Here is a 15,942-nt window from a genome sequence, read left to right as displayed (position 1 = left end):
TGAAAGATGTTATGCTGTGCAAATAGATACCCAACATGTTATGCTTTAAAGTTGCGCATGCTCATGAAATGGTGCCAAACTTCTGATTTGCATCTTAGTGTAGACTTCAGGGAAAACCAGTGAGCCAATCACACAGGATATGACATATCTGGGGGGGGGTTCTGTTCACCATTTGTGTACAGAATGCCTCCAGGCCCTGTCCCTTTAGACAACAATAAATCATTAAAGTGGATGTAAACCCAATTTTTTTTTTTTTTTATGTCACAATGTAGAGAATAAGATTTCCTATCATCTGTGCCCAGTCTTGCCACACAGAGTTAATCCAGCTCTGAGCAATCCTCTTTTTATTCAGGGAAATAAAACAGACTTCCAGAGAAAAACCAAAGTCCTTGCTTGAGTGACAGGTTATTTACAAATCTCGTGCACTGCTTGCAGACATACACAGCTTCTGTAAAAAGTGCTCAATTCACATCCCCCTCCCCTCTTCTCTCCAGCTCTATGTATATTCTGATGGCTGTTGCAATTTCTCATGGCACTGAACTGTGACTCACCCCATATTTTGAAAACATTTAATAAAAACACAGGGGAGGGGATGTGAATCAGAAGCAAGGACTTTGGTTTTTATCTGTAAGTCTGTTGTATTTCAATGAACAATAAAAGAGGATTGCTCAGAGCTGGATTAACTCTGTGTGGCAAGACTGGGCACAGATGATAGGAAATCTTATACTGTACATTGTGACATCAAAAAAAATAAAATTATTTTGTGTTTATAAGGTCAAATTATATATATATAATTTTTTTTTATTATTTTATATTGTGTAAACTGTGTTACATTTTGTATCCACAATTTTTTTGGTACTGGCAGCTTTTATTTTATTTACTTTCATGTTTTAGCGCAGCGTTTCCATTTTTTTTTTTTTACACACACACACACACACACAATATATATATATATATTTTATATATATATATATATATATATATATATATATATATATATATATATATATATATATATACTGTGATTCTGTACTTGCCAAATATGCTGCAGAAATCTCCCTCCACTGAGTCTGGCTGCAATCACTTTAACAGTGGGCAGCTGAAGCTGGTGCCTGTTCATCAGTGTTAATTTTGGCAGCAAATTTCGATTTAGCCCAGGTTCACACTCCAGTACATTTTAGTTGACTAAAACAAATTTTAGTCGTCTAAAATCGAATGGGTGTAATTCAATTGTAATGCATTAGTTAAAATTTCTCTACAATTTCCAAACTCCTTTACATAATATACTGCTGGAGTGAAAAATCTAATATGTTATTATTTATGGTATTGAGTAGGGTTGTCCCGAAACCACTTTTTTTGAGACCGAGTACAAGTACCGATACTTTTTTTTAATGTCATGTGACAGTGGCTTTGGCTGGCGCTGCTGTCAATCACAGCGGATGACGCGGCATGCCGGGGGGCGGGCCGAGTGATACAGTCGGCGGCTATGGCCGCCGATGTATCACGGGAGCGCGCTTGCAAAAGCTTTTCACCATGTGAGGGAGCTCGCATGAACGTGGAAAGCTTTTGCGAGGAGCCGCCGAGACAGCCGCCGAGGGACTCCAGAAGACACGGATCTGGGTCACTCTGTGCAAAACGAACTGCACAGTGGAGGTAAGTATAACATGTTTGTTATTTAAAAAAAAAAAAAAAACATTTCTGCCTTTAGTGTCCCTTTAAGAGTTATTTACGCTGATTTAGAAATCACCTGTAAAGTAGTGAGATTTTTACCTGCAACATAAATAAATATCTTTAGGGGATATTTATAGCTTTTTTAATATTTTATAAACGGCCACTAAACCTAAAATACAAGGTAGGTTACAAAAAATCCTCTGGGGCGTTGTGTTAAAAAAAAAAAAAAAAAAAAAAAAAGAAGGCTGCGTCTGATTTCTTTGCCAAGCGTTGGCTGACTAAACAGAAAGTATATCAATGAGCCACAGTACTAGATGGGTTTTTAGGCCTATTTAAAGTGATGTGGCCAGACGCAGGTCGTAAAATTCCAACCAGAGCATGTTTTGGAGACAGGTGTAGTTTTGCTAAAATTTGAGCAATGTTGTGTAGCGATTTCAGATATAAATAAATGGTGCCAAGTGAATCAGAGATCTGAAATACAATACACTGGTGACTTCATGCGCAGTAAGTCCTTGAATTCTGCATTCAGTCCTGAGCCAGAGACCGTGTTTAATATAAGATACCAGGCTGCAGTCAGCCATACAGCAAACCCTCAAGAAATTATAAATACCTAAGCTCACAGTATGGGGATTTTATAGTCAAGCAGTGATTTTTTGCTTTTTAGGTTTAGTGGCCTTAAAAATTTTCTCATCTTCTTTTAAGGATGGTTGTAATAATCAATAAATTCAAATTATTATTAGCCGTTTATGTTTCTGGTGTGAAACTGCAGAGATAAAATGTGGCATAGAACCAAGAATAAATTAGCTGCCATTCATGTAGTAAATAGTATAGGGCTGTTTTGTCATAAGATGCCACCATGCATATCAAGTGCCACCCGAATACTGCAGTACACACAATTAAGAGCAAAAGGCAGAGAGTTAAAATGAGCCCTGAAAATATTCTCACTAGGAGGGGGGAGCCAATTACAGCTCCAGAATGCAGCACAATAAACCTCCAAATGGTAAACGCCAAACTAAATCAAAACATTCAAAAGGAGGTTGAGTTGAACCGAGGAGGAGGCAAAGGAGGAGGAGGAGCTGTCAGGAGTCCCGGCTCACGTTAGTTAACACTTTTCAACATAGCAGTTAAAAATGACAAGCTCTTGTCTCCAAAGGCTGAATATAAAACTTTAACTTCTACATTCTCCGGTTAGTGTGCTCCAGAGTCCTTAGTCTTCTACTCCATGTGCCTGTAGGTCAGGATCTGTCCATAGTTCGTTCATCATCAAGATACAACCGGAGTCATATCCCACAGCTGGGGGTAAAAGAAGCACAGAATTATTCAATGTACATTGCCCTTTTCACCTTTGTTAAATGCCAACCCCCCCCCCCCCAAAAAAAAAAAAACCCTTGCAGAGGTCCCCCTTGCACTGCAATAGTGAAGTGCTCGTTAAGCCTAGACTAGAGGGTAGAAAGAGGCTGCATTACTTATCTAACCCCTTCGGCAGGTTTCAGTACTGTCCTCTTCTTCCCGAAGCTCGGGTCTGTGGGCAAAACCTCAGTCATCGTCTACAGTGCAGGGCTATTAAGCCTACAATGTACGGGGCGGAGGCAGAAGTGTGATTGCTTCCAGGAGCAGCTTACAGAGAGGCTGCCACCAGTGTTGCCAACCTACCAGATTGAAATTTACTGGCACGACACCCGAAATTTACTGGCGCAGCCACGTTTTTACTGGCATTTCACAAAAGTTACTAAATTACATTTTTAGGTGCAAATTTCAGTATTTAGGCTACAAACCAGTACGCTAGGCAAATAGCAATGTGATTTAAGGTAGATATGAAGGTAAAATATTTTTGTTATTTTCGATATAATAAGGGCAAATAATTTAGTCACATCACCCCCTGCCTCCATCCCCCTCTGCCACCAACACGCCCTGCCTTCACCCCCCTCTGCGGTGCCACAATCTCCCCCTGCCTCCAATCTCCCCCTGCCTCCAATCACCCCCTGCCTCCATCGTCCCCTGCCTCCATCCCCTCTGCGGTGCCACTATCCCCCTCTGCGGTCTCATCAATACCCCATGCCTCCTATCACCCCCTGCCTCCATTGCCCCCTGCCTTCACCCCCCTCTGCGGTGCCACCGCAGCCACCATCACCCCCTGCCTCTAATCTCCATGCGCAGTTCCAAGCCGAACCGATCTTGGCTATTTTTACTGGCACATTCCGGCAACCACGGACATTTACGAACGGGGGGAAAAAGTGCCAGTTTTTACGAACTGTCCATAAAAATACGGACAGTTGGCAACACTGGCTGCCACAGACTTTTTGCACAGATCTAGGGAACCTGCTGTAGCGATGAGAAGCAATACAGCTTCATCTGCAACCCTCACTGCATAATATAATAAAATATAACACACACACTGCTCAAAAAAATGAAAGGAACACTTTGAAAACATATCAAATATCAACGGGCAAAAATCTCATGCTGGATATCTATACTGATATGGACTGGGTAATGTGTTAGGAATGAAAGAATGGCACATCATTTGATGGAAATGAAAATTATCCACCTACAGAGGGCTGAATTCAAAGTATACTGCGGCAGGGTGGCTCTATTGCATGAAACAACGTACCTGTACGTCATTTCATGCAATAGATTGTGTGGGCGTACGCGCCTGCTGCATGGAGGAGGAGCCAATCTTTGCCGGTAAACGAGGCAGATCCCCGTTCTGACAGGGGACAACATGGAGATCTGCTGTTCCTAGTGATTAGGAACAGCAATCTCTGTATTGTTCCTGTCAGCACTTCCCCCACACAGTAAGAAAGCACCAACAGGACTATTTGTTGAAAAAAAAAAAAAAAAGAACAACAATTTTATTTGGGTACAACGTCGCATGAGCATGCAATTGTCATGAAAACGAACGCAGTGTCGTATCGCAAAAAATGGCCTGGTCATTAAGGGGGTAAATCCTTACTGGGCATAAGTGGCTAAAAGACAAAATACCAAATATTATGAAAAAAAAAAAAATGTATCCCTTACTTTCTGTAAAACGCATCAAATGTCAAGATAGTTAGTACAAACACCCTAAAAATGATGGTGTTTGGCTGACAGGAGAGGAGGAAGCAGCGGGAAAGGTACCCAGCAGAGGTGACAGCTGGCGGCAGGGAAAGGCGGAGGCAATGGGTAGAAGTGACAGCTGTCAGGAGGGGAGAAGGGAACGGGAAACCGGCTGACAGATGAAATGTCATCCGTTGTTAAGGATGCAGGAGCCCCACTCCTTAACAACCGAAAACTGCTGGCATTCTTTTGATTACATTTTAGCTGTCAGTGGGGGAATCCCGGTGACAGCTGAAAGAGCCAAGCCTGAAGGTATCAGTTTAAAGTATCAGAGTGCAAATGCTTAGTATCGAAATGAATACCGTATCGGTGCAACCGTAGGATCTATAATGATGTTTGGTAAAACCTTTGCAATGTGCATAGCTGAGCGGTTATCTCACATCAAAGCTTACACCTAACCAGCTGCAGAGTGTGGCTGAGCATACTAAAGGCTTCCTAATGGGTGAGGACTGCAAAGAAGAAAAAGTATTTTGTACAGCGGGGGTCAGCAACCTGTAGATCGCAGACAGGTGGCTGGTAGATCTCAGTCTGGTCGATCTCTGTCTGGTCTTGCTAACCCACCATTCCAAAGCATCAAACAGAGTGCAATGCAGAGGGACTACTTGTAATGTTAGAGCTGTAGAAGGGAGCAAGAGTCGAATAAGCCGATGCCTCCTCTGTAGTGCCGGCTCCTGTCCTATGTGGAGTGATACCAACTGCACTGCCCCTCTTATGCCAGGTAGCTGTCTCCAGAGTGGTGCCAGCAGCAGGAAAAAAAAGATCTTCAGGTCAGTGTGAAGCAATAAACTGGGCATAGTATAGGGCTGCTTTCACACCGATGTACTCTGGTTTACCCAGTGGAGTGTACCTGTGGCTTTACTGCACATAGCCATAGACTTCTATTATATCCTGCTGTTTTACCACCCCCAACTTTACGTCTGAACGAGCCCTAAGGTGCCGCTGCTGAATGCAACCAATGGAACCAATGGCTCATTCATGTGCTGCTCCTCTGAAAAGCGATCCAAATGTGTATTGATAGGTGGTGAGGAGGTAATATGTTGCCTTCTCACCACCTGATTTAAACCCATGATTGCCGTGCAATGCACACGTTTGCGACACAATAGTCCTGCAATTAGAGGTGAAAGGAGGCGACACTGACCAGTGATCTTTGACTTCTCCCATGTTGTTCACTTTAAAGTTGCCTACCCTTGCTGTACAGCACTGTGAAATATGTAAAATATTTACAATAAAAAAGGAGCATACTACTAACCTTAAGGATCTTGTCTGTTCCTGAAGTCAATAACCAGACTCTTGTTGGATCAAAGTTTACATGGATAATGTTGTGTTTACTATCATGGAAAGATGCAGTTGGAGCTCGCCTGGAAAGAAGAAGAAAGGACATGAATGCTAATCTTTAGAGGAAGAATAGTTCACATTCTGATCATGTGACACCAGAGTAATTAATGAAAACCTTTAGCAGTTGGGAAAACGAAATTTCTCACAACAGCCAATCAGATGTTTCTGAACCGTTAAAGGAAACTGATATCAGTGTTCTAGCTTTGAGCACGCCACTATGGTGGCCGAATGCGACGTCACCGAAGGACGGCCGTGTCCTTGGCCGTGACATCCGGTGGTGCTCATTTTCCTACCTTGGCCTCACTTGTGGATTCCTGGACCAGGCGATGTTCTGTTTGGACTTCATATTCACAGTGCACAGGACCCAGTGATATGATGGAGCTTGCAACATTTGGTTGGCTGTTGCTTGGGGGGTGTGGGTGATCTTTTGGGAGTAACCACTTAGTGTAGAAGGTATAGATATTCAGGGTTATTCATTATACCCTGTTTGGGTGCCATTTTGTAGGACCATGTGAGAGTTTGTGGACCAGGTGAGGCTTCTGACATTATGGAAGCAATTGCAGTTTAACTTTATGCTAATATTTATTCACGGTCATTTTTTTGTATACTTTGGGGCAGATCCTCAAAGAAATTACGCGGCGTATCTCTTGATACACCGCGCAATTTCGAATTTTGCACGTCGTATCTTTGTTTTGGTATCCACAAAACAAGATACGACGGCATCTGTGTTAGATCCGACAGGCGTACGTCTTCGTATGCCGTCGGATCTTGGATGCAATTTTTCGGCGTCCGCTAGGTGGCGTTCACGTCGTAATCCGCGTCGAGTATGCAAATTAGCTATTTCCGACGAACCCCCGAACGTACGACCGGCCGTCGCATTTTTTTACGTCGTTTCTGTCCGGCTTTTTCCGGCGTATAATTAAAGCTGCTATATGGTGGTGTACTCAATGTTAAGTATGGCCGTCGTTCCCTCGTCTAATTTTAAACATTTTACGTAGTTTGCGTAAGTCGTCCGTGAATGGGGCTGGACGCCATTTACGTGCTTGTTAAAAACAATGACGTCCTTGCAACGTCATTTGGAGCAATGCACCCTGGGAGTTTTTACGGACGGCGCATGCGCAGTGCGTTCGGCGCGAGGACGCGCTTCATTTAAATGAAACACGCCCCCTACCCGCCCAATTTGAATTCCGCCGCGAGAGATACACTACGCCGCCGTAACTTACGGCGCAAATTCGTTGAGGATTCAAACCAAAGCCAGGTAAGTTACAGCGGCGTAGCGAATCTTACATCTGTGCCGGGTGCAGTGTATGTATGTGGATCTGCCCCTTTATCTTTTGTTGTAGTGGTCGGTTGGTACATTTCTGACCACACTCAAAGCATTCATGAACTTCTTTGCAGACCCTCTTTGAGTACTTGTTTAAAAGCTTCAGCCTCGTACACACGCACGATTTTCTCTGCAAGAAACCGCAAGAAAACTACTGGCAGAGCTTTCTTGCCGAGTAAACCGCGCGTGTGTACGAGGCTTTGAGGTTTCTCGTCAAGAAAACTGCCCAGAATCTAGACGAGAAAAATAGAGAACCTGCTCTCTATTTTCTGGTCGTGATTCTCTGCAGTGTTTTCCTGCCGAAAAACCAGAGCGTGTGTATACTTGCCTGTCTCCATGGAAACCGCGCATGCACGAAATGACCGACGCATGCGCGGTAGCTTCCAAGGCATAGGTATGGTGAAGCAAGATGGCGGCGACTGCATCGAATGCTCGTCGTAGTCGATGACGTCACCGCGTTTGTGCCATTCAAAAGAATAGCAGTTCTTTTGAATCGTACATGTGTACACTCAGATGGCTAGAAAATCTTGCCAGGAATCTCGTCACGAAAAACAACATTTTTTTCCCTGACGAGAATCCGGGCCGTGTGTACAGGGCTTTCTACATGAAACTGGTGTATCTAATCTTGTCTACCTTAATTCTTGGAGGTGAGCATTAAATTTACTGACAAGGACAGTGCACAGGGGGTCAGTGAATGCTATGATTTATATTAAGTAATTTACACTTGGGTAGATATATCGGTTAAAAAATGTCTTCCTTTTGTTGTAGTCCAGTATACCTTCATGGAGTTGGTCTCCCCACAGGCTGGCAGGGTTTATTTGAATTAGTCTCTCATTTGGTTACTGTTATATATAACAGGTGCATCTTAATTTATCAGGCCTGCCCAGGCTCAAGGCACATACCTTGTGGTATAGGAATTTCCCGACATATATTTGTGTGAAAAAAAAATAATTTTTATATATATATATATATATATATATATATATATATATATATATATATATATATATATATATATATATATATATTTATATTACACACACACACACGTCTACACACCCCTGTTAAAATGTCAGGCTTCTGTGATGTAAAAAAAATTGACAAAGATAAATAATTTCAGAACTTTTTTAAACGTTTTAATGTGACCTATAAACTAACAACTCAGTTGAACATCAAACTGAAATCTTTTAGGACAAGGGAAGTAAAAATAAAAAAATAAAATATGGTTCCATAAGTGTGCACACCCTTACACTAATACTTTGTTGAAGCACCTTTAGATTACAGCACTCAATCTTTTTGGGTATGAATCCATCAGCATGACACATCTTGACTTGGCAATATTTGGCCATTCTTTGCAAAAACACTCCAAATCTGTCAGATTGCGAGGGCATCTCCTGTGCACAGCCCTCTTCAAATCACCCCAGAGATTTTCAATCAGATTCAGGTCTGGGCTCTGGCTGGGCCATTCCAATTGTATTCCTCTTCTGGTGAAGCCATTCCTTTGCTGATTTGGATGTATGCTTTGGGTCGTTGTCCTGCTGAAAGATAAAGTTCCTCTTTATGTTTAGGCTTCTGCTAGAAAGCTGAAGGTTTTATGCCAATATTGACTGGTATTTGGAATGGTTTAGGATTTCCTTTACCCTGACCAAGGCCCCTGTTCCAGCTGAAGAAAAACAGCCCCAAAGCATGATGCTGCCACCACCATGCTTCACGGTGGGTATGGTGTTAATTTGGGGATGTGCAGTGGTGTTTGTGCCAAAGATATCTTTTGGAATTATGGCCAAAAAGTTCAACCTTGGTTTCATCAGACCAGAACATATTTTCCCATGTGCTTTTGGGAGACTTCAGATGTGTATTTGCAAAAGTTAGCCTTGCTTGGATGTTTTCTTCATAAGAAAAGGCTTCCATCTTGCCACTCTACCCCATAGCCCAGATATATGAAGAATACGGGAGATTGTTGTCACAAGTACCACACACAGCCAGTACTTACCAGATATTCCTGCAGCTCCTTTAATGTTGCTGTAGGGCCTCTTGGCAGTCTCCTTGACCAGTTTTCTTCTCATCAATTTTTGAGGGACATCAAGTTCTTGGCAATGTCACTGTTGTACCATATTTTCTCCACTTGATGATGACTGTCGTCACTGTGTTCCATGGTATGCCATCTAATGCCTTGGAAATTCTTTTGTACCATTCTCCTAACATATCTTAACAATGAGATTCCTCTGATGCTTTGGAAGCTCTCTGCGGAACAATGGCTTTTGCCTTTGGATGCGACCAAGAAAATGTCAGGAAAGACCTACCAGAACAGCTGAACTTTATTTGGGGTTAATCAGAGGCACTTTAAATGATGTCAGGTGTGTACTGACTCCTATTTAACATGAGTTTGAATGCGATTGCTTAAAGCGGTAGTTCACCCTCACTGACATGATTTTTCCATCGAGACAGGCATTGTAGCGCGAGCTACAGTATGCCTGTCCCGATTTTTTTACCCCCGTACTCACAGTGCAATCGTACATTAAAGATTTTGGCTCCCGCGGGGAACGGGCGTGCCTATGGAGAGGGAGGATGATTGACGGCCGGCCCTGGCACGTCACTCTCCCCGAAGACAGCCGGAGTAGGTCTCGGCTCTTCACGGCGCCTGCGCACAGGCTATGCACAGGCGCCGTGAAGAGCCAAGCCTATTTCGGCTATTTCCGGAGAAGCGTGACGCGCCAGAGCCGGCCGTCAATCATCCTCCGTCTCCATAGGCACGCCCATTCCCCGAGGGGAGTCGGTATCTTCGATGTACGAGTACAAGGTGAGTACGGGGATAAAAAAATCGGAACAGGCATACTGTAGCTCGCGCTACAATGCCTGATTTTATGGTATAAGAATTTTTTTTTTTTTTTTTTTGCGTTTATAGGGTGAACCCCCGCTTTAATTCTGAACATTTTTACTTCCCCCTAAAAGATTACAGTTTATAGGTTACATTAAATATGGAAAAAGTTCTGAAATTATTTATCTTTATTTTTTTAAATCACAGAAACCTGACATTTTATATCCACTGTGTGTGTGTGTGTGTGTGTGTGTGTGTGTGTGTGTATATATATATATATATATACACACACACACACACACATTCTGGCTTCCCTTTTAATGGGCTCAGGGAATTTTAGTATTATGAATAAATAATATAATATTATGGAATGTAATGACATTGCAACGATTATTGTGAATGTTTCTAATATATAATTTTTTTTATACTGTTTCAGTGAAGTAATCTGAGGATTTCACAACTCCAGTTGTCTCACTATATAATAAGTAATAGCATTGGTGTCCATTCATGTAAGTTTTTAATGTGCATCATCTTTTATTAAATGTGTAAAAATAAATATTTGTCATTTCTAACTGCTTATTGTACCATTGGAAGTATAGTCAAAGTCACATTTCCTTATCTCTAAACTAGTTTCTGCAGTATTTCAGTCATTCGTATATGTTTGCTTTCACACCATTACTTACTGCTCATCTGTGATAGTGTCGTAGCAGCTGTCACACACGCGGACCTCAAATTCAAATCCCATGAGAGGAATGCTGGACCTCTTAGAGCTACATTTACCGCATACTGCTTTCCCACATTTTCTGCAATGGTGCTGATGTGAAGAAGAAAGAAGAAGAAGAAAGAAGAAGAAGAAAGAAGAAAGAAGAAAGAAGAAAGAAGAAAGAAGAAAGAAGAAAGAAGAAAGAAGAAAGAAGAAGAAGAAACCACATCATAACCAAGTTTTTGTCATAGCTTCATAGCAGGATTATACAAATCTTAGCACTGCAGCAGTTCAGCTGGAAAAAGGCATATACTCCTGTTTTACAGTGGCTCTCTGGTGCCACCTTATGGACAGCTTTGACTATTACACACCCTCACTTTTCCATCTTACTTTGTAAACTGCAATGATGTGATCATTAGGGTTGTCCCGATACCACTTTTTTAGGACCGAGTACAAGTACCGATACTTTTTTTCATGTAGTCGCCGATACCGAATACCGATACTTTTTTTAAATGTCATGTGACAGTTTTCAAACCACAATACAGACTAAGGATATTTTCTTTAGAATTATGAAGAACTCTAACTCAAGACATTATAAAAGAATAAAAATGAGTAAAAATGAATAAAAATGTTTTATTTGCTTGTCACGCAGTAGTAAAAAACTCAAAGAATTTTCATAGAACATAAATACAAAAAAAGTATTCTATTTAGGTATCGGGAGCATTTGCGCGAGTACGAGTACTCCCGCAAATACTCGGTATCGGTCCCGATACCGATACTAGTATCGGTATCTGGACAACCCTAGTGATCATAGAACTTGTGCAGGGGTCCAAAGGGCCTGCAGTTTTTGATGATTATCCCTTGGAGGATGCCCATTACTACACCCTGTGCAAGGCACAACCAATGCCGTGAACAGCTTCGTTCAACAGGAAATGTAAAAAAAATAACTTAAGACAAATCATTTTCAAATTTTGTGGAAAACAAAAGTGTAAGAACCTCTGTCAGGGTTTTATTACAATCTGTGACCTCATATGTGGATATTCACCCAGGTTTCCTTCACTTTCTACTGGACAAAGTCAAACATTAAAGAAGTCACTGGAACTGGAGGAGAGTCGCCTGTCTGGTGGCAACTGTCAAAGGTGGGATTTCCCTACACTGTCTGTTGTGTTTCCAGAAAAGGAAGTGAGGGGGACTCTAATGGATACACAAAAATAAAAACCTGACATTTAAACCTGTCTCTATTCTTCTATCTTAATACAAGGAGTTGTAGATGGAATTACACTTTAATTCTGCTTGCCACTCAGTGATGCACACAGAACGTGCCATGTGAGTTGTATGGGCAAGATGCAAAAATATTTTTGGATAGAGTGATGAACAGTGCAAATTTGATGTTAGGTTTTCATTTTGGTCTGTGACCCCACTGGGGAGATTTTCTCTCACTTCCTTTCCCTGTGACACCTGTACAAGTGATCAAAGCTGCAGGTGTCACCGAACCGGGAATAAAAACATTGAAGTCATAAGTCTTACTAAAAATGTGTTTATATTGTCTGTGCTGAAGAGAATTCTCATCACTTTCCTGTCCCAACATATATTACTAATATCTTTTAGATGGTAAGCTCTAAGGAACAGGGCCCTCCGATTCTTCCTGTATTGAATTGTATTCCAACTGTACTGTTTGTCCTAATGTTGTAAAGCGCTGTGCAAACTGTTGGTGCTATATAAATCCTGAATAAATCCTGAATAATAATTATAATAATATGTAGTTAGGAGTGGCCACCTTTATCGCCTGTACCCCCCACTTTGGCCTTCAGAATTGTAATGCTAACTATTTCCATGCTTTGTATTATGACCTACCGTTTGATACAACCTGTGCCATTTGGTGTATCGTCTGTGTTACTACTCTGGTATTACTTGAAAAGCACTGAGAAACAGCTCAGGGTTTTTTCTCTGAATTAGTTTTATTTTCCTAGATTTTTTTTTATTATGTATTTTTATAAAACTTAATGTTATTAAAAAAGAAAAAAAAAAAGAGAATTGTAATGTACTGTATAACTTATCTGTGTATGGCATAGGTTTTTGCAACAATTGTATAGTGACAAACATTGTCCTTGTTTGTTTCCTACGAATAAACGCGCTAAACTTTGCACGCTTTCACTCTTCTTTAGACCCCTTTTACACTGAAGCGTTTTTGTGTTAAAAATATCGCTATTAAAAATGCTCATAAAACGCTCTCCATGCATCTCAATTGACCCTTTCACACTGAGTCCTGCAAGCAGCATCTTTGGAGTAGCTTTTGGGCGCTAAAAAAAAAAACGCTCCAAAAACGCCCCTCTCCATTGAAATGAATTGAAAGCGCTGTAAAAACGCCTTACCCTTTCACACTGAGGCACTGCAAAAACGCCCTAAAACGTTAGGGTCTTAGCGGTGCTTTGCCTAGGCGGCCGAGAGAAGGAAGGAGGAAGTGGGACAGGAAGTCCCTCTCATAAGAAGGTACCCACCCCCCCCCCAAAAAATATTACACACCAAATGTGACATGTAAGGGGGCGAGGAGTGCTTAAAGCGGAAGCTCCACTTTTGGGTGGAACTCCGCTTTCAGGTTCTAGAGTTCAGGAATTTGCCTGCATATGGCAAGAGGAAACCAGGAATGAGGCAAGTCTTATGCATACGAGGTCTCCTCACATACAATCCACTCTGCTGCAATCAGCTGGGAACATACAGTAAGAAGAGCTGCACTCAAAATGCCAGCAGATGAGGACTCATCAGGACACTTCTCACCCATCCGACAAAACAAACTCACCTGCCTGAGGCCGATCTTCTTGCTGTCCCACATCTGTTTGAAGTTCCAGAAGAAAGGCTGATCACACTTCTGACAGGAGTCACTATCCAACCATTCTGGTGTCTGCAGAACAACAAAAGACAGGCAAGGTTACGCAGTACTCCAAAGAATATTTATCCTTTTTAAAGTATTAAAAAGGAAACCATGGTTACTCATTTAAAAAAAAAAAACTGTCATGAGACGTAAGTGGAAGCTACCATTGGTCTTCTGATAAGAAAATTAATGGGTTAATTCACCTTTACAGAAAAAAAAGTAAAGGTGAACACAAAACCCCAACTCTCTCCCGCCCCCCCCCCACGATCCTCACTGTACTTACCCCCGGCGATCCTGAGCTGTCAGGGCTTTGAAATCCCCACTTTTCTTCCTTTTCTGTCAGCACTTCCAGGCTAGGCCAGATGGATTCTGATTGGTCAGCGCCATCACATGGATGTTACGGAAATGCTGACGAAGAAGAGAGAGGACAGGGATTTTAAATCCCTGAATTGCCTGGAGTGTCTGGCAGGCTATTTATCATAGACACAGAAGGCTCATTCTGCAATAAATTTACATGATTTTGCGCAAGCCCATCAAGACAGGCGAAGACCTGGAAAAAGCTGGGGAGAAGACTGCGCTAGCAAGGCGAGGATCTGAGGCTTAAGTTCCGCTTTAAAGTTTGTTTATTTTTTTGCTCTGTATGTGGCTCCTGGTATAAGGAAAAAAAAAGAAAAAAGAAAGAAGGGTCATTCAGAAGCTAGTGGAGACCTTGGTGGATGGAGTTTTATATTGCTGTGCCATATGACTGGATGAATCAAAGAATGTGCTTCATGTTTTGTTGGTTGGAGGCAGGGCCTTCTTTACCGCAGGGCAAACGGGGAAGCTGCCCAGAGCCCTGTCACTGTTAGGGGCCCAAAGCAGAGCCCACAAATCAGCATCCATTAGCACAACCTCTCTCAAACAGTCTTTAATGGAACCATAGGGTTCCTACAGAGGCTTCTATGGGGTTCCTTGAGCAATAAGCCATTTCTGACCCTCAAATAGTTAACCACTGACATCAATGAGGCTTACGTTAATAGTAGGTGGGCATTCTACCTGCTGACCACCAATGTAAAGATCATGCTTTCCACTGATCACCAGTTTGAGGAGCATTCTACCCAATGATCACCAGAGTAATAGTTTATTTTATTTTTTACTAACTCTCCCCAAAGACCACCAATATAAGGAGATCAATCCAAGACAACCCTCCAATGGCTCTCACCAACCTCCAATGCAAGGGAGCATATATCACTGACCATCAATGCAGGAGGAACTTTTCTACTGACCACCATTTCTTCACTGATCACAAATGTAATGGAGTATTACAGTTTTCTGCTGTACAAAGACGCTCTATATATTAAGTACAATAAGTATGCCACATGCCTTTTATATATATATTTTTTTACTACAACACATTGTTCCTGCTAATGTACCATTTGCTATTGATATAGTAATAATTAGCAGGGGTTTCCTGAGACCTGAAGGTTATTTCAAGGTTTCCTCCAGGTTAAGTAATGCAGAGTAATGCTGCACTAGTGTTACTTCTTGTATGGTTACCCACTTAAATAGCACAGCTCCAGGTAACTACCCTGGCTCAGAGTAAACCGACTTTGATCCATTACACTGCATGATGGCTTAGAAAGAGGTGTTTGCAATCAATACTCCTACTTGTGTGACAATAGTGAAATATTTGTATTGTCTTCCTGCTTCTCCTCCCGGCCAATCAGGAAGCGGGTCTCAAGACCTGATTGGCTGGGAGAAGTGACTGGATTGGCCGATAGGAGAAGTGGCTGAGAAGCTCCCAGGAAGCTGCTGAGGAGGAGAATCAGTGGGAAAGCCACCCATGACCTGTATGGGGTAAGTAGTGAAGGACGATCGACCGATTAAACCTCCCAGCTGCTGCCCCCCTTAAAAAATTTAGCACCAGCCGCCTCTGCTGGGAGAGGAAAAAGCAGCACAGGAAGGTACTGGAGCAGTGTTCATGTGCTAACAAGTTGAGTTGATCAGTCAACCAATCTCCTTTCATTGTCCAAGTCACAGGCTGGGTGAGAAATGGAAGCATTACAAGTTTAACTGCGGCAGATAAAATAAGGTCTTCTGCCTTTCGAGCTTAAGCCCTCGTTCACACGGAATATGACTTTCAAATCGTGCGA

General features: G+C 42.1%; 1 protein-coding gene across 2 annotated transcripts in view; it reads right to left on the bottom strand.

Annotated features, from left to right (window-relative positions):
• Positions 1 to 1,682: 1,682 nt before the first annotated feature.
• The window catches only part of WDFY2 (WD repeat and FYVE domain containing 2), a 131,039-nt gene continuing 116,779 nt past the window's right edge, over positions 1,683 to 15,942 (bottom strand). For both annotated transcript variants that reach the window (XM_040340332.1, XM_040340333.1), the window contains exons 9-12: positions 13,739 to 13,840; positions 10,922 to 11,052; positions 6,014 to 6,122; positions 1,683 to 2,964 (exon numbers count right to left, since the gene is read on the bottom strand). In XM_040340332.1, the coding sequence (XP_040196266.1) occupies positions 2,935 to 2,964; positions 6,014 to 6,122; positions 10,922 to 11,052; positions 13,739 to 13,840 (372 nt within the window). In that variant the 3' untranslated portion in view covers positions 1,683 to 2,934. The remainder of the gene's footprint in view (positions 2,965 to 6,013; positions 6,123 to 10,921; positions 11,053 to 13,738; positions 13,841 to 15,942) is intronic.

Source organism: Rana temporaria, chromosome 2, assembly GCF_905171775.1.
Source record: "Rana temporaria chromosome 2, aRanTem1.1, whole genome shotgun sequence".
NCBI lineage: Eukaryota > Metazoa > Chordata > Amphibia > Anura > Ranidae > Rana > Rana temporaria.
Note: the sequence above shows the minus strand (reverse complement) of the source record. Positions and strands in the feature narration are given on the sequence as shown.